This window comes from Anabrus simplex, chromosome X, assembly GCF_040414725.1.
Source record: "Anabrus simplex isolate iqAnaSimp1 chromosome X, ASM4041472v1, whole genome shotgun sequence".
NCBI classification, from domain to species: Eukaryota; Metazoa; Arthropoda; class Insecta; order Orthoptera; family Tettigoniidae; genus Anabrus; species Anabrus simplex.
The window spans coordinates 176625196-176652403 of NC_090279.1; the positions used below are offsets into that span (position 1 = coordinate 176625196).

Below are 27208 nucleotides of genomic sequence, written 5' to 3' on the forward strand. Positions count from 1 at the left end.
AATGGAAGGGTATGTACAGGTGCTTCAAGAAAGAATCAGGTTCCAAGAAGGACATTCCAGAAATCATTAATCAACAAGGGGACTGTGTATGTGAGGTTATTCAAAAGGCAGAAGTATTCAGTCAGCAGTATGTAAAGATTGTTAGTTACAAGGATACTGTCCAGATAGAGGAGGTGACTAATGCTAAAGAAGTATTAAAATTTACATATGATACCAATGACATTCACAATAAGAAACAAAAGTTGAAAACTAGAAAAGCGGCTGAAATTCATAAGATTTCTGCGGATATACTAAAGACAGCTCCATCCAAGGTCACGGCTCAACACTTGGCTCTTGCATCACGACAATGCTCCAGCACATCGTGCCAATGTAACAATGGACTTTTTGCCAGATCAGGGTTGACCGTGCTTGATCACCCTCCATACAGTCCTGATCGTGCCCCATGTGACTTCGCATTCCTCCGGGAAGTGAAGATGAAGCTGAAAGGGCTGCGTTCTGGTAGAATGGGATCAAGAGTGTGAAAATGTAATCGAAGAAATGTGGCAGAGTAGGTTCAGTGACTGGTTTCGACGTATGGAGTAGTGTACTGAGTGTGTTGGAAATTATTCTGAAAAGGTCTAAAGCGTTCACTCACATTGCGAAACTTTCCTAGTGCCCTTTGTATTCTTGTCTTGTCCGTATTAACGGCCCATTAACACATCATGCAGCTATTAAATTTCGTGTTCTTATTTCCTATGGTAAGAACATAGAGAAGAATACTTTCGAACGTATGAAATTTATCTTAAGTATGTTATACTTGCAAACAAAAACTAACACATCCAATGTTCAAGACAGCCATTTTATTATTTGCATTTTCATTCTTTCAGTAAACAAAACATGGCACCTAATCCAGACTCGGGAATGATAACAACACCGCCAACCTTAGAGGAGCTAATTCGAAGGAATCCTGAGCTGTCAAGAACAGATCTGGAATATCTACAGGACTGGATGAGTAAACAACCTCATTTACCAAAACTAACAGGTAAGTGCTGGCGATTGTTTTTCTTTTCTTAATTTAAGGATTTTTTTTTTTTTTTTTTTTTTTTGCTATTTGCTTTACGTCGCACTGACACAGATAGGTCTTATGGCGACGATGGGATAGGAAATGCCTAGGAGTTGGAAGGAAGCGGCCGTGGCCTTAATTATGGTACAGCCCCGGCATTTGCCTGGTGTGAAAATGGGAAACCATGGAAAACCATCTTCAAGGCTGCCGACAGTGGGACTCGAACCCACTATCTCCCGATTACTGGATACTGGCCGCACAATTTAAGGAACTTAACTCTCATTACAAATATCTTGGATGGTACCTGAATGAGCAGTGAGAAGGCAGAAAATAAATCAGAATAGAGCAAGCGCGAAGCATCTAGTTAATTAAAACCAGTTTTGTCCAATTCGTCCGTTCGTTTGCTTCAATTCTGTTTTATTCTCTCCGAAATTACCTGCCTGTGAATCATCAGGCATTGATAGGTTTCTAAGTTGAATCAACTTTGAGTAATCCTAAAATCAAATCATTAAATTATCACTCCAATAATTGCAGGCGAAGGCTTACCCTAGCCCGCAATACATTCTGTACATGGCGGGTTGCATACAGTAAAGGAGTAATATTTTTTCATAAAAGATATCGGCGAAGCTTAACGGTTAAAAATGACGGCGACTACAGGCAAACCCACAATTCAATCAAACTTGGTACACACTTGACTTAAATATTATATGTAGAGAAATACCCCTAGAGGCGGATTTGAGAGGGAGTCACATGTAAAAATAATCGAAAACGACCTCTATTAGCGCTGAATGCATAGTTCTCGGAGCCGCTGAGATGTTATAGTGACACTCCGGATGACTTCTGAGTCCACGTTCAGCCATCATGGGAAAGGGGGGGGGGGGGTGAGAAGGTGTGAAAAAATCCAATATGAATATCCTTAATAAATTAAAGTAATGGATTGGAAAATTAAGTTTTGTGTATATAAAGGCATACCTCCCATCTTAAAAGGATTTAATGTTAAAAAATGTACCAGAAAGGTCCTTTATTTCTAAAAGAAATTGCTCTAGTAACAATAAAATATTTCTTTCTTTCTTCGAGTTTTTTTGAGGCTCCTTGGACCACGTGAGTTTTCTCTTAGCCCAGTATTCCTTCATATTTGCCTTCCTCTCCCGAATCCACTTCACTCTCACTCCAGGACACAATGTTTTGGCTGGAGAGTATCGGATGTTCTGATCAGCATTCTAAATTTATTCCTGTTGAATATATTCTTTGGGATCAATTTAAAAAAAAATTAGGTCTTTTCGAACCAGTTCCGTCCACTTAACATTATTATCCCTTTCCCTCTAGAAATGGTGCTGAAGATTCTTGAGATCAGTCTCTTGTGGTCAATTCTGACATTTTACGTTTGACTTGGTGTTTGTCAATGTAGCCTTTACGAGATTCAGGGACTTATTATCTATTTATTCATTTATTTATGCATTTATATATGAAATTCTATGTAGAGAGTGAATTTAAATGTTTGTTTGTATCAACTCTTGGCAAAAAGAAAATTCTTAAGTTTATATACCGGTTTTCTAGGTGCGTATAGTAGAAGTTGACAAGTTAGTTCCATATCATCAGTGTCATTATTAACAAGCTTATGGAGAAACTTCATCATATGCCATTTTCTTCTTTCAATAGGATTTTTTTCAAACATTTTGTAATAAGATAAAAACTATTTTGGATATTCTTCGGTTTTTTTCTGAAATATATGTGTTTCAAAAACATTTTTTGGATCCTTTCAATCAAATCTCTATATTATTTTCTTGCTGGATTCAAAATAATAGAGGCGTATTCTAAATTTGATCTAACTAATCATCATCATATGCAGTTTCCAGCTGTTGGCCAGGTCTGCTTGGTACATAAGCTTCTCGATCTCCTCTCTTCTTCTCTGTCCACATCATCTAATTGTAGATGCCTCTATCCTCTTCTGTGGTTGCTCTTCTTTTAGTATATCTCTAACCTTTTCCTTCCTCATCTTATCCATTCTTGTCACTCCTCTCCTGCTTCTCAGAAATTTCATTTCACTTGCCTGTATCCTAGTCACGGCTCTCTGCCTCATTACCCAAGTTTCAGCTGCATACGTCAGAATAGGTACATACTACATCCTGTAGGTATATCACTCTTTTGCTTCTCTGAGGGACAACCTTGCTCCAAACCAGGCTTCTGACACTTTTCAGGAACGCTCCGGGTTGTCTTCCACGTTCGGTAATTTCCTTATCATTTCTTCCACTTTCCTCTATGATTCTTCCCAGGTACTTGAAACTCTCTACCTTCCTATGCTGTTCCCATCCAGGCATTCACCCTCTCGTAGGTCTCTCCTTTTTTTTCTACTCTTGACCACTGTATTGCTCTTTTATTGCATGAAATTGCATTCCATATTGTTCCACCTGATCTTCCCATGCATCCTAACTAATGCAAAATTCAAATGAAATAAAGACTTAGGCCATACGAATTTCTAATTAAAACACAAGGTTTCCACATGCTTTAATCACAGTGAGAAGTGAACGTGTCACAGATGTTTTTCATTTGTTAATTTAACCCTTTCAGACCTGAAAGAAAACTGGAGGTGTGAATTTTTTTTTTGTACGTCAAGAACTGACTAAAATGCTGCTCAATACACATATTAATAGTTTATTTTACAAAATAAAAACTAACATCCTAAAAACAGGACACACACAATTGTGCGTATCAAAATTCAAAACCTCGTTGTATCACGTACGATGGTGTACCTTCAAAATTTACGTTCACTAACCAATGTACACACTTCATTGAATACATTCCGGTATTCAGTAAAGCTTCTAGATTAATATAAACGCAGTAAATAAATACTTACTTTCGGCACTACTGCTTCCTGCCATCTCGCCGATCAATTGTGCTTTTTAAACTCTTCTTCCTTCGCCCTGGCGGTCAAGCGCATACTAAAATCAATTGAAATACATGCCACGTGTCCTGCACAATGACTGCAGTCCGGTGTAGCGCCGAAAAGCATCAAATACGGTCAGGGATAACTAAAATACGAACCCGCACAATTGTGCGTACTCGGTCTGAAAAGGTTAAAAAATTGTATAAAAAGAACGAATTATTCTCTTAGACGCAAAAGCCCCTTACAGACACTTGAAGTGCGCCTGCGCTACGATTTGAGTGTATCTTTTTGGTATGTGATTTTCTGTTTCAACATTGGTTGATCCCCCTCCTGTTCCTTCCCCTTCCCTTCTAAGTGTAGTCTTGGTGGCTGGTTGGGTCCAGCGGTTGAGTATCATTGTTATTTGTCGCTCGATCTGAGCATCTACTTTTGGGTTCCTTTCGAACCCGAGGCTGCTGGGTTGCGAACATCGGGGTGTAAGTTGTGAGTGTATATTGCATGTGTATGTTGAGTGAAAGGTTAATGTTTGTGGCAGCGAATGGGCGTGTAATTGGGTAAGGGTTACGCTTCTGTGCGTTCTGTGCTGTGTGCATGTGCCGGGCTCGTAGCCTAGGGCCCAGTTGAAGGCCGTTCCTTTTACATCATTTGTAATACTTTTATATTACTTTTGGTAAATGGAATGGCATATGGCTCTTAGTGCCGGGAGTGTCCGGGGACAAGTTCGGCTCGCCAGGTGCAGGTCTATTGATTTGACACCCGTGGGAGACCTGCGCGTCATGATGAGGATGAAATGATGATGAAGACGACACATACACCCACCCCCGTGCCAGCGAAATTAACCAATGATGGTTAAAATTCCCGACCCTGCCAGGAATCGAATCCGGGACCCCTGTGACCAAAGGCCAGCACGCTAACCATTTAGCCATGGATCCGAACATTTCTTTTGGTAACAGACGTTCTTTTCTCTTGTAATGAATGTACGAGGCCAATAGATGTTTACTAGTTTCTTGATGTAAGGTACTTCAGTCATGATTTTTTTGAATATTTTACTACCTTAGAATAAAGGACAGATGAGTTTGCGGATGGAAAACTCTCTAACCTCGGTTCACCTCACACTGGGTATGTTCCTTTTTCCTCGGCCCTAATACTAGTACCTTCTCAACAGTTTAATCACTAATTGATATTATTCCTAAATCATTCATTTCATTTACTTGTTCCACTTGGGCAACATTGATTAAGTACGTGAAAATTATTTTCTCGATAAACAAGTGATCTTCCTGCATTTATTGATATTGAAGGGAAGTTGTAAATTTTGCTCCATTTTTCCAGGATATTTAAATCCGATTGGAATTATATACAGTCATGTTTGTTTAAAACTGTGTTCCTTGTGCATGAAGTTAGAAAGAGACTAGCTGTCGGCGGTAGCAATTTACACGTATCCATATCGTATTACCGATGATAATGGATTTGGTTACAACATTAACGCCTTCTTCTTCGTGAGGACTCATCAGCTGTCATGGCCTTTAGAATGTACCATGAATAATGTAAAACGAGTCTCCAGATACCGCTTAGAAAATATTTCTTCCACAGATACTAAAGTTGAGACTCATCTATGTAATGGGTGTGGGTATGATGATGACAACATTCACCCCCATCTAGTTCCGAACACCATTGCCAGCGAGTTGCAAGCTTGAGAATGAGAACACAGCAAGTCATTCTTTAAGGCACATTTAGACGGGCAATATTGTTGCAATATACTTGCCGCGCGTGGCCAAGAAATGTAGGACAATATTGAGCAATATGTTTCGAGTGTAGATGTATACTGCAGACACTGTTTCCGGCAATCACCGTGTTGCCTTGAGAATTGCCGAGGGTTGCCGAGCGTTCCAACGGAGGTGGGAAATACGGCAATAATGCCAGATTACTGTGAGACTGCAGACACTATATACGTGAGTGTGATATTCCGTTTTGTCGTTTTCGACAGTAGGGGCTGGTTGTATCAGAAGCTGAGTGTTGCATCAAAATGTTTAATGTCACATTGTTATATGAGAAACTTATAGAAATAAAAATAAATCCTATTACCTTTAAGTAACGAACAGCATTCCTATTAAAACTGAAATATACCCGGCAATTAAAACACAAGAAATAAGAGGCTAATTATACTGTACAATTTGTTATTCTTGCCCCACGTCAATAGAAAATTTGCCCTCCTATTTTTCATTGATGCAAAATGTTGGTAATATTGTGGGTGGACTGGTATGGCGTACCACAGTGGCGTGGAAATAAAGTTACCATTGAGAGGAAAGAAAGCAGACACAGAGTGGTGCAATCTGACGAGGACACTTGGAGTTGTTTCTCGATAAGATGTTTGCTGGTCTCGTGCAACACCCAAGGACCGATACTGGCGAGCGTGGTACCTGATGTTACGTACATGCATAGGCTTACCGCTTGGGAGTTGCCGTAGGAAAGCAAACCCCATGAGTTTAATGCAGCGTTTATTGGTCAGTTACGAAGCATTAGCACATCGAACGATCAAAGATGGTTGATTTTCGCATATTTTAGAATGTATGCTAGGTTAATTAAACCAAAGATTTAGAAGAAAGGACGACAAACATATTATTGGAAGTTGTACAACATTGCAACAATACCACGCATCGCCCCTGGTTTTCAAGTAAAAATGTCTTGGAGTAAAGAGAAATTAATCGACTTTGCCAATACTACCAAGTTACATACTGAACTGTTACGACATATCATCCGACAAGTACAGAGAACGACATTAAAAAAAGGAAAAACGACAAATGGTCTGTAATCGCAAATAAGTTTGGATTTTCGGTAGACGTTTTGCGCGTTTATAAATTTAGAATATTAAGGACATGTGGTAGAAGGAAAAAGTAAAAAAAAAATGTCGGAAAAGAAGAAAAGTGGCAGTTGGGGTGGTGCACTATAGTGGCTGTGTGTGTGTAGCCGTTGTGGTTTGGGAGATATTGGACTTGAAATTGGTCGACTAAATAGGCTATAAAATTAGATGTGTGCGTGGGTATATTTCACCTTTTAGCCACAACTACCCGATTGAGATCACTAGTGACTGTGTGTGGTGGTAGCACTATGGCGATTGCGTATATTTCACAATGCACCCACAAGTACCCACTGATGCTTCTATGTGGTAATAACGTCGAGTCTTCCTATCGTGCACTATGGTGGTTACGTGTCTTTAGTTGTGGTGGTGTGGAAGATGTGGGGCTTGAAAATGGCTGACTTCGTCACTGAATGTATTAAAATGAATGAGAATGTACTGGAAGGATCGGAGTGCTGTGCATACCTTGGTTTTATCTATCATCTTTGATTCATCTCGCAGGAGTATGGCGATCTCAGAATCATAACAGTTTTCTGATTGAGTACATCTCAGAGTATTTTCTGTAATTCTTGAATACGCGTATAAAGCATTTTTTTTTGCTAGGGGCTTTACATCGCACCGACACAGATAGGTCTTTTGGCGACGATGGGATGGGAAAGGCCTAGGAGTTGGAAGGAAGCGGCCGTGGCCTTAATTAAGGTACAGCCCCAGCATTTGCCTGGTGTGAAAATGGGATTGTTCTAGACGTCCTCAGCTCAACGTTGCCTTCTCCCGTGTCGGACAAGCAGAAAATCTGTTTTTGCCTCAGCCAGGTAACAAGACATCAAATGCAGCGTATAGGAATGTATTTTTATGAAATGAATAGAATGTAAGATTTTGATTTATCCTAGAAAAAAGAATAAAAATAAAATAAAAGAAGAAATAGAAAAAGTGTTGACTCTTAATGCACATCTTCTGTATTATATAGAGAAACCGTACAGATGTACAAAAAACAAGTGAAGCGGGTTGTCTTCATCTTCTAATAATAATAATAATAATAATGAACTAATGTTGCTACAGCCCTGATGATGGGCCTTGGGCTGCGAAGCGACCACTCTTCAAACCGAAAATCATCAGATTACGAGTTGAAGCGTGGTCTCGGCTTTCTGGACCGCGACCGCTATCTCACCGTCAGGCTGAGTGGTGTTCGAACCAATCCTCGGATAAGGGTAAAAAAATATATCACTGACCTCGGCAGGAATCGAGCACGGGACCTCCCGGAAGGAGGCAAGCTCGCTACCTCAAGGCCGCGGGGCCTGTACAAAACTAACAGATTAGGCTACAAACTAATTTGGTTAGTAGCAAGTGTCAGCCACCCGCTCTTCCATAATGTAGCAAGAGTAACATAAATTATTGGGGTTCTCATGGGCCGTACCCCTAATGTTTATGCAAACCTCACAGCATAATCGTTGCGAAGGTAGAGTATACTTGCTACTCGCTTCAGGAAGTTTGCATTCTAACCTATTAATGCATAAAAATCCGGGCTGTAATAATAATAATAATAATAATAATAATAATAATAATAATAATAATAATAATAATAATAATAATAATAATAATTAACAGGGTTAAATCAGCAAATTAACAAAGAATTGCAAAACTTTGAAGAGCGTACAAAATTATTCGGAACAGATACAGTAAAGGAACTATATCAAAGAGGCAAAATCACGACATTATAACACAGTTGTTAAAACAGAAGCACTTTATGCATCTGAGACCATTATAATTGGTGGAAGGTCTGATATCCACCTCTGTGGTGTAGTAGTTTGTGAAGTAAGCTGCCACCCGTGGAGGCCCTGGTTCGATTCCCGGCTCTGCCACGAAATTTAAGAAGTGGTACGAGGGCTGGAAAGTAGTCCACTCAGCCTCGGGAGATCAACTGAGTAGGGGTGGGTTCGATTCCCACCTCAGCCATCCTGGAAGTGGTACTCCGTGGTACCTAACTTAAGACCACGGCCGCTTCCTTTCCTCTTGCCTGTCTATCCCTTCAATATTCTCATCCCCCCCCCCGCAAGGCCCCTGTTCAGCATAGCAGGTGAGGCCTCCTGGGCCAGGTACTGGTCATCCTCCCCAGTTGTATCCCCCTATCTAGAGTCTGAAGCTTCAGGACACTGACCTTGAGGCGGTAAAGGTGGGATCCCTCGCTGAATCCGAGGGAAAAACCGACACTGGAGGGTAAACAGGTAAAGAAGAAGGAGGAAAATCTGGAATAAAAGATGATTGAAAAACAAGAAAGAATAATCCTGAGGAAAATGTTAGGACCAAAGTGTGAAAATGGAGTTTGGACGGAAAAGAAATCACATGAAATCTATCAAGTTACAGAAAAAAATTACAGGTACAATCAGGAAACGGCGATTACAATAATTTTATGGTCACTTATGTAGAGTGGATAATAAGAGACTCACAAAAAAAATTTAAACTTAGCCTTATTAATGAAAGCTCACAATAATTGCCTAAAAGAAATATCAGTGACGACCTAAATGAAATTGGCATGGATGAAGAAACCATTCAAGATAGATTAAAATTCAGAAGCTTAATTCAAAAACACAAGTTTTCTGCAAAGCTCACTCGACTAAATAAAGGATGGACAGAACAACATAAAAAGGAACACAGCGAGAGGATGAAAAGATATTGGGGAAGAGAAGAAGAATAAGTTAATGGTAATAAGTTCAAACTTTCCTTAGTTGGGCATAACGAATCCGTAATAATAATAATAATAATAATAATAATAATAATAATAATAATAATAATAATAATAATAATAATAATAATAATAAGTAGGTGAAAGGTAAGTTGCTATCAAAGTCCTACCTTTAGAGTATCATGATGATATCGAATTTCATAGCCTTGTGCATCAAATGCGTCATACTTGTAAAGCTGTTAAGAAGTGTAATTTTCGTTAATAGGCGTGGAAATGTTCTCAATGCCAACTCTAGAAATGCAAGAGTGGGGAATCGAAAATCCATGGGTATTATCGGAGGTAACCTTGATGGTTAAACCTTGCTGCTGGTTGAAAACATTGGTTAATTACGTTCGTTCTTGAAACGAATGAGTTACATAACTTCCTGCCTAAGGCTTTCACAGCCAGTAGGTATTTTCGGGCAATATATTATGTGATTGCCGGCTCCGTGGTGTAGAGGAAGCGTGCCTGCCTCTTACCCGGAGATCCCGGGTTGGATTCCCGGCCAGGTCAGGGATTTTTACCTGAACCTGAGGGCTGGTTCGCGGTCCAAACAGCCTGCGTGATTAGAATTGAGGATCTATCTGACGGTCTAGAAAGCCAAGAATAAAAGGCCGAGAGGTTTCGTCGTGCTGACCACACGACTCCTCGAAATCAGCAGGCCTTCGGGCTGAGCAGCGGTCGCTTGGTAGGCCAAGACCTTTCGAGGGCTGTAGTGCCATGGGAAAAAATATGTGGTGTTATTGTTCTTGTTATTTGGGTCACCGGTCCACAGCCTAGTTTGCCGCAGCTCTCCATGCCACCCTATCCCGTGCTAAACTTTTAATTTCTGCGTAACTACTACATCTACTCTAATCTGCTTCTCATATTCATGCCTCGGTCCACCCTACCATTATTACCACCTACACCTCCCTCAAGAATTACTGTAACTGAACAAGTTCTGGGTGTCTTAAGATAGTCCTATCATTCTATCTCTTCTTCTAGTCAAATCGTTCTCAGTTCGATTCATATTTCTTCATTCGTGATTCGATCTCTCCATCTCACCCTCAGTATTCCTCTGTAAAACTACATTTCAACGTTTCGTTAAAAAGGCTGACTGGTAGGTAAACACATAGATAGGTATTTCATTTAACCTAATAAAATTAAGCACAAATGTCTGTATTATTACACTTAAGCCTCAAATGGTGGGGTGAAATATTATTGACGTGAATAGTGAGGTGCGGCCAAGACTGGCACCAACATGAAAATACTCGTAATAATGTACATATACACTCTCAGAAGTCATTACATTACCCATGTGAATGTGTTTAAAAAAATTGGCATGAATAGTAGACAGATTGATACTCTTCCACCAAACTCGGGAAGGAATTGCAGTATCCTAAAAAATAATGATTTTCCTCCTTAAAGAGACAAATGATTCCAAGATTCTTCTGAGGAATACTACTAATACTACTACTGGTGCGCTGGTTTGGCCAGATGCGTCGAATGTTCGAACGGCGCGGAATCTATCTCACCGATTACTCTGCCGACGGAGATCGGTTCACTGAAAAGTCCAATGAATTGTTCCCAAGAAAACCAGGGTAAAGGCCTTGTGCCTTGTCTGGTTGAGTGGATGATGCAATAGCCACCTGAGTCATATAGATATCACAGTGATATCATGGTCTGAGCTAAGGTCGTAATACTGAAAGATGAGTTCTGACAGTTCTTAGAGGGAGATCCGTTTACTGCCTGCCGGAACGGGATAAAGGGAGTGGGGGATATTGTTGCCATGAGAACGAGGGTGGGCCAACTGCGGTTGCTATGGAGATAAGCCCGCTGGCCGTCTCATGTTGCTGGGAGTTACCCAACCTCTCACCTGTGAGTTAGATCTTGTCGCAAACAATTGGGTATGAATTATATTCTATTTTTGTTTCTGTTTTGTGGCCATTGGTAAATATCTAACGATATTTGAAATACTAATTATGTGCAATGGCAATGCTCTACTGTCTCAGCTTATCGGCCCGGGCCCTGTTGAAGATAACCGAACAAGAGACCAAGTCGGTCATAATCTGGCCAGGTAGTCTACAATAGAATACAGCAGTCTAAACGAAAGAACAAGTGAGCCGCAAGCGAGGGGTAGGAGAAAGGAATGCAGGAATGTGACAACACCGTGAAATGACACGTGCAATGCTCCTCCCTCCAACCCAAGCTGTCAGAATGCTTCTTTATATTGCACCCGTCCACCTCCCGAGTCCCAGACTAGCATTTATCTCAGGGGTGTCGGTTCATTATTTAAATCATCAAATATAAATATAACGGCATAATAGAACACGGGGATGAACGGAGCAACTTAAAATTAAAAGGGGGAAGGCTCGATTGTAACTTGAATTTAAGGACTCCATGATAGGACTAGGAAGTGACTGTTACTTTAAAAAAAAGGCATTATCTAACTACAATAAAAAGATTATGAGAGTGGTTTCCTTTGAAATAATTTGCCAGAAGGAGCGGTTTATTACGCCATTTGACGTATAAAACTTTGATACACGTGGCAACAATATTTGAATTTACACACATGTTACATATATAAATCACTTGCCATACCGCAAGTGGTATCAATATCTTGCTGCGTTGCTTCTGAAATAAAATGACATTTTGGAGGTATAATTTACGGATCGATTCCATTTGAATCGAACCGTTACTCAAGGATATAGCTTCCTTCTATCGGGAGCCCGAGCATAACCCATGTTACGGTCGGCTTCCCGATTTAACTAAGATGATGTACTCCGGCTATATACATTTTTCCGAGACCGGTACTCGGACTGGGTAATGTTTCTCGTGAAATGCGAAAACTGGATTCCACGGACAGTTCCTATCTTACGATATCCAGCTGGTACCATACCAATGAATTAGCATTTACATTCTATTTACATGTGATCTGAATTGTCACCAGTTAGCCTCAGTAGACTACTGACACAGATGAGATAACGAGAAGCGGTGGGAAATACCGTGGCCATGGCCCCCCCTCGCATCGCGAGCGAAGTAAACAAACACGCAAGTATGACTGTAACATCGTCCCGTACGGAAACCGTACAATAAAAAGATACCAAAAGACTCTAATATTATCATTCTCATTATTCAAACATACGAATAGAGGGATATTGTCACCAAATAATTTAATTCACGATATTATCATCCTCGAAATTATTATTATTATTATTATTATTATTATTATTATTATTATTATTATTATTATTATTATTATTATTATTATTATTATTATTATTATTATTCAACGGTTCCTGGCACTGTCACGTTTGATTAATATCATCATATTATGCGGGATGCAAACACAAATGGTTATTACTGTTATTATTATTATATCCCTCTCGTGATTATTATTATTATTAATGAATAAGTGACTCAAGATATTATTATTATTCACGTCACTTAAAAAGGTTATTATCATTAATGAACCGGTCACTTCCGCCAAATTATATATTAAGATATCGGTCGCAATTACAAATTAATTCACTGATCAACCAACGACATCATTACAGTTATTATTATGACAATTATTATTAATCCGACCGCGGTGATTTAACATCGTCCTTACATTGTTATTATTATCGGTTGCATATTCTCAATTAGATTCCCGTTTAACATCGTTATCAACGCTCAATTAATTAAGGCGGTCCAATCCTTTATCTGCAATATTTATTATTATTATTATCACGACATCATGATTGTCCTCACTCGTTATTACAATGAATACAATATACGACCATTTCTGTGGAATCTGAACTCTCATTATCCTTAGATCCCTTGTATCTCAACGAATAACTGTGCAGTCTATTTATTTCGTACATGCTGTCACGGGTTCGAATTCTACCCGCTGCGTAACTCAGTATTTCTCTGTGACACTGCCCGTACATTTTACACTCATATCAATATCCTAAGTGTCTCTCGTACGGAATTTATTTTCCTCTCTATCTCAATATTCCTCGATTCATTTATTTATTCCTCACAGAATTATCAACTGACTTATTTATTCATTTCGGACATCGTACGACCTTTTATTATCTGACTGCAAATTCTTTCACATTTCCTATCTCATTTGGATCTATGCCTTAGTTCATTCTCCACAAATAATCGTAACATCTTGAAATTATATTTACCAAAATTTGACAATCATGGTTTCGTAATATTAGCACTACATGTTCCGGCTAATGAATCGCAACTTCAAAACGCGACATTTATACGTAAAAAAATATTGGACCGTAATTTAAACCACACGTTCATTAACATGTACGGATTATTAACACCGATCTACATTTCAATATTATTAATCGATCAAATTAAATTATCACGCACTTTAATACCAAATTAAAACGACCTCCCGTCATTAAATGATTCCCAATAAACTCAACACTTGATCACATAAATTATTATTATCTCCAAATCATATTTAAAAAAGAAATATCTTCTTTAAAAAAAATAGTTATATTATTTATTTATTATTATTATCAATATTTAAAAAAAATAATAATTTCGCCTGTAATACGGTAGTCCACTCGTAATATGTTTAACGCATAACCCCTTGTACAAAGTCAATTTATTCTGGCACTAATCACTCCAGATATGATTTACTTGGAAATATTATATTAATCGCATCTCACAAATTTAACAACTTCACTTTGAAAATATGACCATATTAATTTCAACAAAACACTCTTGGTATGGCGAAGCTGGATTTTCCTTCCATGTCATTAAATGGCTCGTTAAAATGACAAAAACATAAAAGCACATATCGGGTCTTATTTAACTAGCATAATCAAAATCAAATGTAAAGAAAATTATTGACTACAAAGAAAATATGAATGCATGCATGACTTAACGTACTACACTATATATACAAATTTACATCTCCAACAAACTGAATACATAAAAGACCCGATTATTTACATTATTATGATTTACTACTGTCCGTGCTACAAATTTAGGATGGGGTCGTTAAGCGACCCATCTTGTTACAGAAGGTAACCAAGTATAATCAAATTATTCCCATTTTTCCCATCACGATAACATTTCCCAAATATATTTTACAGTTTAGTACTCATCTTAGTTATCGGTATTCCATTGCAGCTTTGCAGACGAGAGGCTCCATCCAGCCCCTCTCTGCGTTTTACTCCTCCATCCTTGATGGCGTAGTTTCACAAAAGATTTCCTGGCACATTATCATTTTACACTCATATCTTGACTGCAACAAACCTTCACCATTTACAACGTTAACACAACAAATTTCTATCCTAGACCCAAGAATTTAATATATTTACACTATTTAATCTTCGTCCACCTACCGCACAATGGACCTGGACACGTACGACGTGGTGTCAACTATTTCGCCCGTCGCGATACGCCCGATTTATACGGCATTCTTGACGTGTTCATTACATCGGTTCGGTATAGCTAAGTACAGGCTACTACTTCCTTAAAGTACTGTTCGTCACACAGTCTATTATGTACGTACTTATGGTGATATATTTTATACTACTCTCTTGCAGGGTAATTACTTTACGTCACTGATTATTCATAAATAAAAAAACACTATCCTACGTTAACTATTTCCAGATTTAACATGTTGCTTGAGCGCGATCACACTTTACAAACACTGGCGGATGCTCGCGCCATTAAATGACTGTACGTCCGTAGAATTCTAAGTTACCGGCGACCAACAGTTCAGCTCCCGATATTCAATTCACGTGTGCTGGCGACCGTCAATTCAGCTCCAACGATTCAAGACAAGTGTTGGCGACCGTCAATTCAGCTCCGTATATATGGATGAAGCCTTTTTCCCGCGGATTCGTTGACGTCATGCCCCTTAGGGAGGGGGTGGATTTTTAACATCGGTACTTGCACTCCGAATTGGAAGTTAAAATTTACATCAAATTAATCCACTCCGCTAGCATATCTGCTGGATAAAATATGAACTCCTGGTGATCACAGATTTAGGAGATATGGGTGGATTTAGCTCCTCACATTTCGCGCCTTTGTAAGCGTCCCTGACAACGTGGTCTTCTTTCAGCCAATGAGATTCAAGCTGTCCGGTTTCCAAGAAATCCAGCCTTCAATTTAATTAATTTGCCAATAAGTATTGATTATTTTTCCATGCATGACCTCTAATAAATTCATTACATTCATCCGCGTACTCATACTAATTTATTACTGAATACTTTTGTAGTTACGAAAATATCTCATCCATCATTCCTTAAGATGGTATCACTGAGTCTCCCATCAAATTTTTACTATTGGCCGGCAAGCGGTCACGTGATTTAAATCTCCACCTGCTCGAACTTAGGCTAGCGAACGTACACTCAGCCGCTGTAATTTTCCATGAGGTCATGGAATTTCCGTCCTACCAAAAATATCCCAAGGTCTTACTCATGTGGTGGGTTTTCTTTGTATGATTCTCCCCCTTCCTCTTTCTGACCAAGACTTATTTGTGGACTCTGTATTTCCTTGTACGCCAACTAATGATATTCCCTGCTGTGAAGTAGCTAAAAGTTGTCGGGTTGAGCTAATCCGTCAGGCTCCAGTCTGTCGTCCTTCCTTCGCTCTGATTTCAACATTACATAAACGAAATATTTTCAAATACACTCCTCTGTATTTCAATAAATGTCTCATATTATTTTACCGATCAAATCATGATTGATTATGGGCCTAAGTCACTCGGGTTCATCTTCCTCTTGCCCAGGTAAAAAAAAATCTAGTGAGCATCATGAGATTTTTTTTTATGATGTGTCCATATCATCACTATCATGATTTGACATCGGATCCTCTGTTCTGCGACGGCTGTTGATTTCGTCTCTCAACATCTGGTTCCTGAACCTTAACTCCTCGTTCTGTCTTTCGATTTGATGGATCGTATTGACAAATTCCTGCACGTCGCTGTCTATCTCTCCACACTCTGGACATGGCCTTGCTTCAATTGGTGTATGGATTACTTGGACTTCTTCTTCCCTTCCGTCATCTTCTTCATCCTCTTCTTCGACATCATCTTCTTCCCGCTCGTCATCTGCTTCCTCTCGTTCATCCTCTGCTTCTAGTCACATCTCTTTGTTTCCTTGTCCCGAATCGAACGTCGGTGCATTCGGGTTCAAGTCGCTGCCCCCTTTCCTTGCTCTTTGGAACTGCAAGCTCTCCGCTCCTGTCGCTTCCTCATCACGGCCCCGATCATGGATCGCCTCCTTCCATTTTCTTTTATTCAGCTCTTCTATATACCGCCTAGACTCTTGATATCTGTCATCCTTCTCCTGACGAGATCCTCCCTGGTAATATCTCGGGTTCCCTTGATTCCTAGCTGGATACGGCCTATAATTACTTCTCTGGAATCCACGGTATCCCCTGTCAGCTCGAAAGTTCCCTTGGTTGGTTTGCCGGTTGCCTTCCGCAAAATTCCTTGGTCTCGTCCATTGTCGCGGCTTCCACTCCGTATTATATGCTCGACGAGGTTCCGGATCCGTACTAGTTCCCTGGTTCTTCGTACTAGTGGTCTTCGGTTCGATTGTCCGTTCGATATTATTCACCTGTTGGTCCCTGCTCCTAATTTGTCTTGGGTTCGAATGATGCGTTGTGAGGTCTAATTGACGTAATAAAGCCTCCGCATCGACAGCTGTCTGGACATTTGACGCTATCATCATTCGTTGGACCTCGAATGGCAATTGTTTTCCAATGGCGCTAATCAATTCTGTTTCGCTCATTGGATTATCAAGCTCCCGTAGCTTGTGAAATTGTGCCACAAAGTAATCAGAGAATTTCGTGGGTGAAGATGTCGAATATCGTCTGGAGTATACTTCCAGCCTTAACTCCTGCTGTTCCTGAATACTCCAGAACTTTTGGAGAAAAGCCCGCCGAAATCCTTCAAAATCTTCAAAAGTATACAAGAAAGCCCTGAACCATACAGCTGGTGCTCCGTCTAGGAATTTCTCGACTGTTCGCAGTTGTCGCTCTACTGGTATTTTATTCTCACTTATATAACCGGCGATTTCCCGGATGAAACCTTTCGGGGTGATATGCCCACGGGCATCGAACTTTGGTGGCTTGTCATCAGACATCTTAATGACGTGTACCACCGATGTCGGGATAGCATTTGATGACGTAGATGACCCATCTCTGTTTTCAAACTTGAAACCGTGTGTATCAGCATGGGATAGGCCTCCTTTCTTATGAATCCCCTGGTTATCATGGGGTTCGTATTCGCGATATTGGAGGTTAAAATCTTGGCTAGACGCTGATGGTTCCAACCTAGCCTTCAACATCTCCAAGTCTTTTCGCATGTCATCCATTCCGTCGGGATTACCACTTGACATTTCTTTTGTGCCGGAATTTTGCCCATTATACGCCTTGCATTGTTCTAATAGGCGAACTTCCGTGTCGGCAAATGATTGGCCCTGTTCAATTAAGTCTTCCGTCCGCTGGAATAACGCTAAGTTTGCGTCTTCGCACTTGGTTATTCTCTGGCTACGGTCTTCTAAATTTATAGTTAGTTCTTCGACTTTGTTTTTCAGTCCTGCTACGATGACAAGTGTACGTGCGGCTTCCCCACGTAACTCGTTCATGCCCTTGTCATGCTTGTCCAAGGTGCCAGCTATCTGCGCGCATTTTTCTTCTACTTGTCCCCGGACGATGTCATTCTCCTTCCTACACTCATCCCGAATTTCCTCTATGTGTGATTCTATGTCTTTTTTATCAGTTAATCGCAGAGCGGCGAGTTCCTTGACACTAGCGTTCAATTTTTCCTTAATTTCTGCGCGTTCCATTTGAGCCTCATCTCTAACGCGGTCAACCTTTTCGTTAACGATGGTAATGTACGCATCCATGTGCACCTTTAATTCATCCTTCGCGAAGTGACATGCTTCCTGGACTTGAGTTAATTTGTCCCTAAGTTCCTGTCCCATCGCTACGCTCGCGGCCTGAACGGCATCTATTTGTGCCTTGAGTTCTGTTTTATTAACTTCGCACGCAGCCTGTACCTGGTCTATTTTATTCTCTAGTGAAACACTCGCGGCCTGTACTTTGTCTAATTTGTCCTCTAATGAAACATTATTAACCTTCATTTGTTCTGCAAGTTCATGTTTAACTGAAACATTATCAGCCTGCATTTGATCAACTTTATTTTCTAATGAAACACTATTAGCCTGTACTTGATCTATTTTATTCTCTACCGAAACACTATTAGTCTGTAATTGATCTAACCTTCGTTCCATTGGACCAATACTTGCAGCCAATGCTTGCATCAAGTCCTCTAACGTGAGAGTTTTCATCTCTCCCTGTCCTTCTACCACTATGTCCTGGGATCGCTCCCCACCGTCGTCAGACATTATAACTTTTCTTGAGAAAGCAAAAGGGCCGATCGGCCTCTCGCCTTGCTGCACACGAAGGAATACGCTATTGGGTCTAGGCCCTATCCTATGACATTATACCCCTACACTAACTTTCATTTAACAAAAAAAAAATTTTGACTATAAAACTTGTTTACATTTGCAGGTCATTCAACTTGAATGCTGGCTTGCGCCTAAGATTTCACAATAAACCGCTCCAATATAACAACAACAACAACATTAAAAACAACGATGAAGTTGGAAATCTCCTGCCCTGAAATACGTTAATTTTAATTTATACCATCTCAACCTCTTTTTAAATAACAACTTGAACTGGTGCTCAGTAAAATTTTTACCATCTCAAGCCTTCCTAAACACCTGTTTATAATATTCATCTCATGTCCAATGACATTTAAATGGAGTCCTGAATTACCAAAATAATATTAAATTTCATATGGGAAAAAGAGAAACATCAAATCTTCGAGCTTATTGAATTTTGAATCATTGCCAAACTTGAAGAGATTAGCAGTGGATTATATTAATAACTAGCCAAATCTAGCTCCGTTCGAAACTAACCTTACTCTAGCATGATATTACGTTACAAGTGAACACACACTTGACCGTGATGCGGTCATCAATTAATAAAAATCAAAAATTTAAAAATATAAAATTTGGAAAAAAATATAAAAATATAAAAATTGATTAGCAATAAAATTGGCCTCTCTGCCGTTCTTAAAGCAACACTTTGCCGTTCTTAAAGCCCCACTTTGGGCCAGCCATTTTGCACCCGTCCACCTCCCGAGTCCCAGACTAGCATTTATCTCAGGGGTGTCGGTTCATTATTTAAATCATCAAATATAAATATAACGGCATAATAGAACACGGGGATGAACGGAGCAACTTAAAATTAAAAGGGGGAAGGCTCGATTGTAACTTGAATTTAAGGACTCCATGATAGGACTAGGAAGTGACTGTTACTTTAAAAAAAAGGCATTATCTAACTACAATAAAAAGATTATGAGAGTGGTTTCCTTTGAAATAATTTGCCAGAAGGAGCGGTTTATTACGCCATTTGACGTATAAAACTTTGATACACGTGGCAACAATATTTGAATTTACACACATGTTACATATATAAATCACTTGCCATACCGCAAGTGGTATCAATATCTTGCTGCGTTGCTTCTGAAATAAAATGACATTTTGGAGGTATAATTTACGGATCGATTCCATTTGAATCGAACCGTTACTCAAGGATATAGCTTCCTTCTATCGGGAGCCCGAGCATAACCCATGTTACGGTCGGCTTCCCGATTTAACTAAGATGATGTACTCCGGCTATATACATTTTTCCGAGACCGGTACTCGGACTGGGTAATGTTTCTCGTGAAATGCGAAAACTGGATTCCACGGACAGTTCCTATCTTACGATATCCAGCTGGTACCATACCAATGAATTAGCATTTACATTCTATTTACATGTGATCTGAATTGTCACCAGTTAGCCTCAGTAGACTACTGACACAGATGAGATAACGAGAAGCGGTGGGAAATACCGTGGCCATGGCCCCCCCTCGCATCGCGAGCGAAGTAAACAAACACGCAAGTATGACTGTAACATCGTCCCGTACGGAAACCGTACAATAAAAAGATACCAAAAGACTCTAATATTATCATTCTCATTATTCAAACATACGAATAGAGGGATATTGTCACCAAATAATTTAATTCACGATATTATCATCCTCGAAATTATTATTATTATTATTATTATTATTATTATTATTATTATTATTATTATTATTATTATTATTATTATTATTATTATTATTCAACGGTTCCTGGCACTGTCACGTTTGATTAATATCATCATATTATGCGGGATGCAAACACAAATGGTTATTACTGTTATTATTATTATATCCCTCTCGTGATTATTATTATTATTAATGAATAAGTGACTCAAGATATTATTATTATTCACGTCACTTAAAAAGGTTATTATCATTAATGAACCGGTCACTTCCGCCAAATTATATATTAAGATATCGGTCGCAATTACAAATTAATTCACTGATCAACCAACGACATCATTACAGTTATTATTATGACAATTATTATTAATCCGACCGCGGTGATTTAACATCGTCCTTACATTGTTATTATTATCGGTTGCATATTCTCAATTAGATTCCCGTTTAACATCGTTATCAACGCTCAATTAATTAAGGCGGTCCAATCCTTTATCTGCAATATTTATTATTATTATTATCACGACATCATGATTGTCCTCACTCGTTATTACAATGAATACAATATACGACCATTTCTGTGGAATCTGAACTCTCATTATCCTTAGATCCCTTGTATCTCAACGAATAACTGTGCAGTCTATTTATTTCGTACATGCTGTCACGGGTTCGAATTCTACCCGCTGCGTAACTCAGTATTTCTCTGTGACACTGCCCGTACATTTTACACTCATATCAATATCCTAAGTGTCTCTCGTACGGAATTTATTTTCCTCTCTATCTCAATATTCCTCGATTCATTTATTTATTCCTCACAGAATTATCAACTGACTTATTTATTCATTTCGGACATCGTACGACCTTTTATTATCTGACTGCAAATTCTTTCACATTTCCTATCTCATTTGGATCTATGCCTTAGTTCATTCTCCACAAATAATCGTAACATCTTGAAATTATATTTACCAAAATTTGACAATCATGGTTTCGTAATATTAGCACTACATGTTCCGGCTAATGAATCGCAACTTCAAAACGCGACATTTATACGTAAAAAAATATTGGACCGTAATTTAAACCACACGTTCATTAACATGTACGGATTATTAACACCGATCTACATTTCAATATTATTAATCGATCAAATTAAATTATCACGCACTTTAATACCAAATTAAAACGACCTCCCGTCATTAAATGATTCCCAATAAACTCAACACTTGATCACATAAATTATTATTATCTCCAAATCATATTTAAAAAAGAAATATCTTCTTTAAAAAAAATAGTTATATTATTTATTTATTATTATTATCAATATTTAAAAAAATAATAATTTCGCCTGTAATACGGTAGTCCACTCGTAATATGTTTAACGCATAACCCCTTGTACAAAGTCAATTTATTCTGGCACTAATCACTCCAGATATGATTTACTTGGAAATATTATATTAATCGCATCTCACAAATTTAACAACTTCACTTTGAAAATATGACCATATTAATTTCAACAAAACACTCTTGGTATGGCGAAGCTGGATTTTCCTTCCATGTCATTAAATGGCTCGTTAAAATGACAAAAACATAAAAGCACATATCGGGTCTTATTTAACTAGCATAATCAAAATCAAATGTAAAGAAAATTATTGACTACAAAGAAAATATGAATGCATGCATGACTTAACGTACTACACTATATATACAAATTTACATCTCCAACAAACTGAATACATAAAAGACCCGATTATTTACATTATTATGATTTACTACTGTCCGTGCTACAAATTTAGGATGGGGTCGTTAAGCGACCCATCTTGTTACAGAAGGTAACCAAGTATAATCAAATTATTCCCATTTTTCCCATCACGATAACATTTCCCAAATATATTTTACAGTTTAGTACTCATCTTAGTTATCGGTATTCCATTGCAGCTTTGCAGACGAGAGGCTCCATCCAGCCCCTCTCTGCGTTTTACTCCTCCATCCTTGATGGCGTAGTTTCACAAAAGATTTCCTGGCACATTATCATTTTACACTCATATCTTGACTGCCACAAACCTTCACCATTTACAACGTTAACACAACAAATTTCTATCCTAGACCCAAGAATTTAATATATTTACACTATTTAATCTTCGTCCACCTACCGCACAATGGACCTGGACACGTACGACGTGGTGTCAACTATTTCGCCCGTCGCGATACGCCCGATTTATACGGCATTCTTGACGTGTTCATTACATCGGTTCGGTATAGCTAAGTACAGGCTACTACTTCCTTAAAGTACTGTTCGTCACACAGTCTATTATGTACGTACTTATGGTGATATATTTTATACTACTCTCTTGCAGGGTAATTACTTTACGTCACTGATTATTCATAAATAAAAAAACACTATCCTACGTTAACTATTTCCAGATTTAACATGTTGCTTGAGCGCGATCACACTTTACAAACACTGGCGGATGCTCGCGCCATTAAATGACTGTACGTCCGTAGAATTCTAAGTTACCGGCGACCAACAGTTCAGCTCCCGATATTCAATTCACGTGTGCTGGCGACCGTCAATTCAGCTCCAACGATTCAAGACAAGTGTTGGCGACCGTCAATTCAGCTCCGTATATATGGATGAAGCCTTTTTCCCGCGGATTCGTTGACGTCATGCCCCTTAGGGAGGGGGTGGATTTTTAACATCGGTACTTGCACTCCGAATTGGAAGTTAAAATTTACATCAAATTAATCCACTCCGCTAGCATATCTGCTGGATAAAATATGAACTCCTGGTGATCACAGATTTAGGAGATATGGGTGGATTTAGCTCCTCACATTTCGCGCCTTTGTAAGCGTCCCTGACAACGTGGTCTTCTTTCAGCCAATGAGATTCAAGCTGTCCGGTTTCCAAGAAATCCAGCCTTCAATTTAATTAATTTGCCAATAAGTATTGATTATTTTTCCATGCATGACCTCTAATAAATTCATTACATTCATCCGCGTACTCATACTAATTTATTACTGAATACTTTTGTAGTTACGAAAATATCTCATCCATCATTCCTTAAGATGGTATCACTGAGTCTCCCATCAAATTTTTACTATTGGCCGGCAAGCGGTCACGTGATTTAAATCTCCACCTGCTCGAACTTAGGCTAGCGAACGTACACTCAGCCGCTGTAATTTTCCATGAGGTCATGGAATTTCCGTCCTACCAAAAATATCCCAAGGTCTTACTCATGTGGTGGGTTTTCTTTGTATGATTCTCCCCCTTCCTCTTTCTGACCAAGACTTATTTGTGGACTCTGTATTTCCTTGTACGCCAACTAATGATATTCCCTGCTGTGAAGTAGCTAAAAGTTGTCGGGTTGAGCTAATCCGTCAGGCTCCAGTCTGTCGTCCTTCCTTCGCTCTGATTTCAACATTACATAAACGAAATATTTTCAAATACACTCCTCTGTATTTCAATAAATGTCTCATATTATTTTACCGATAAAATCATGATTGATTATGGGCCTAAGTCACTCGGGTTCAATATATTACGAGTATAGTGTGCGAAAAGCTTCCGTACAGCGTGACTGTTTCTAATACAGCTGTAACTTATCTATTTAGTGCGTTTCCTTGCTTCTGAATTGGTTGAACTCCGCTTCACGGTAATGTGAACACGGATAGCTAGAGGGATCATGAATCAAACAACACCAGATTTACCTCTGTTGAATTATTTCTCCCTCAATTGTTACACATGAGGGGAAAGTGTGTGGAGGAAAGGGCACCAACGCACAGTGTTATCCAGGGATTGGGTTAAGGCATATATTGAGGAAATTAGAAGGGTAGGAAGATGGTAAGGAGAAGGTGGCAATTTTGCACGTTGGTACCAAGAACGTAATGCAAACAGGAATAGGTACTAACGTAGTTGGGGATGTGTGGGATCTAGTTAAGGCGGCACGGAACAAGTTTAACGAAGCAGATATCGTTTTCACCGGGATACTGACTGGAGGGTGATTTGGCATTTAAATGAGACTATGGAGTAGGTATGTGGGAAAATGGAAGTGAGATTTGTAGATCCTAATGAGTATGTAGAAAATAGGGGTCATACGATTAGACGAGGTGGACAATTTATAGGGATTCTACCACCTGGGCGATAGTCCTAAATGCAGTTCTGTGGTGACTGACTGATGCCTAAGGGCGCACGAAGTTTGGTGAAGCAAAGAATTGAGTTGAGTGAAATCGTTCTTTTTTTAATAACCTGTCGATCAGATACAGTAATACCGACTTATTGAAACACCGTTGTAAATACAGCCTAATATAGATCTACTTACGTGGCTAATTTAATTCTGCATGGCAGCTAAACCATTAGACTGCACGCATTTATAGATGTATCCATTATTATCGTAGACAAACAAAGCTAATATTTAGGAGCGGAGATTATTATTATACATGCATCTTCATTATAGACTGTAATGTCTCTCAGCGTTCAGTCTGCAAGCCTCTGTGAAATTACTAACCTCCACTACAATCCTTTATTGTTTACTAACCCTGTGGTCTCGTTTACTTCTATTCCTGTCATCTTTAAATCATTAGGAAATGAGTCTAACCAGTCGTCTTGGTCTTCCTCTCGTTCTCCTATCCTCCTCCATTCGCCTCACATGACCCCCACCACCGAAGCTGGTACATGCGTACAGCCTCATCAATCGAGTTCATTCCTTAGCCATTATCTCCTCATTTGTAGTACCGTTCTACCCACCTGTTCATACCACCGATCATTCTCGCTACTTTCATGTCTGTTACTTCTAACTTAAGATATCCTGGGGCCATCTAGCTTTCACTCCCGTAAACAAAGATGGTCTCGAAACAGACTCGTGTAAAAATAGTTTCGTTCGGGAACTGACTTCTTACTGCTGATCGCAACTGCGAGCTAGCTCACTGCACTTATCACAAAACGAATACATTTCGCTTGAAATTGACCTGATCACTTTCATTCACGATAATATAATGTCACAGTTTTTTGAACCAGAATCATATGATTCGTGATGGATGATATCTCAAAATTGCTTCAAAATGTGTTTTGTCGCAAATGCGAAAATATCATGCGTCTACAAATACCTATCTTATACTATCGTATACATTTAAAAAAGAAAATACAGTAAAACCTGTATAAAACGGAACATGAATAAATTGGAAACCTGCCTTAAGCAGACTTATCTGTGGTCCCATGAAGCTATATGGCACTTTATGCAGACTAAAATAGAACCTGTCCAAAGCGGAAAGGGAATAATATTTCTAATCTCACGAGGGAATAATCCCTTAAATAAACGGAACTTCTGTCATTGCAGTGTTGCATCTAATACGTACAATAGAAAGAGCAAGCAAGGAATTGTACGATGCAACCGATTTCTGTTGTTTATGTTGTTGTTCTTGCTCTTCTACTGTAATTTATTTAGAAGATTTGTTGCAGCGAACAATGTAATCGCGTTCATCTTGTTGAACTTGTTACCACCTGCCCAGGCTTCAGCGCGTCTCTCAACATACTAGTGCACTTTCGACACAGTTGCCCTGCTTTTCTGTCTGTGTAAACATGCTTGTTCTGTGCCTCTGTGTTGCTGAGTTGTACTTATTATTCTTTAGCTTGTTAGTGAATATGGCACAGAAAAAACATAAAACTCTATCCCTTACAAAGAAGTTCAGCTATTGGAAGCAAATAAAAATCAGAAGCAGTCAATGAAATCTCTTCCAAATGTTATTTCATTGTGGAAAAAACACAGGTCTACGATACACTTTAAAGGAAGAAGGTGAAGAGAGATTTTAACACGTTGAGTGCCACCGTGGACACCGGCGACTGTTTTGAGATTTCCGCTTGCAGAGAGTAAGATGAAGTTTCGGTCCATAGAGAAAAATTTCAAGAAAAAAATTGGTGCCCAACGTGTAGTTAAAAAAAACTTCTACAGTAGTACAGTACTTGTAAGATTTGTTCGTTTCAAAGAAAATTCTCCAATTTCTATTTTTCGAAACATGGACAGAAATAGGAACATGGAAAGCTCAAAATTTTGGTTAACACTGTGTAAAACGGAATCCTACTTAAAACGGAAATATTTTTCTTGTCTCTAGCAATTCCTGTTTTGACAGGTTTTACTGTATAATATTCCTTGGAAGTTTTGAACCTATGGTTTTCGACTTCCTTGAGGTTAGAATGTATGTTTGTGTTTACAGATGAAGAGTTGGTGCCATTTCTTCATAGTAATTATTACTCTTTGGAGAAAGCGAAGAGGACTATTGAGAATTACTTCACAATCCGGACGCATGCTCCAAATATGTTCCAGAACAGAGATCCACTTGATCCAGAGGTGAAGAAGCAGCTAGCTTTAAAGTAAGTAAAAATACTCCTGCGGGATAATTTTAACAGCTCTTTTCCATAAAAAATATGTAGCATTTTGACGTAGAAATATGTCTTCTGGGTGGGGGTCCTCCGAAAACTTGTTTAACGTGACGCGACAAAATGTGTGACGGAAGTGTAACCATAGCAACGGTACAGGCTGTGATGCAGACTAAGCTATGGATGGGTGGCCAGACAATGTTACCTAGCAACCGTGCAGACTATGTCTCAAGGTTGGTGG

The 27208-nt window shown here is 39.1% G+C and overlaps 1 protein-coding gene across 1 annotated transcript in view; it reads left to right on the top strand.

Moving 5' to 3' along the window:
- The first annotated feature begins 874 nt into the window (after positions 1–874).
- Positions 875–27208, top strand: part of LOC136886444 (clavesin-1) — a 63355-nt gene continuing 37021 nt past the window's right edge. The window contains exons 1-2 of the mRNA XM_067159222.2: positions 875–1021; positions 26805–26961. Of these exons, the coding sequence (XP_067015323.2) occupies positions 877–1021; positions 26805–26961 (302 nt within the window). The 5' untranslated portion in view covers positions 875–876. The remainder of the gene's footprint in view (positions 1022–26804; positions 26962–27208) is intronic.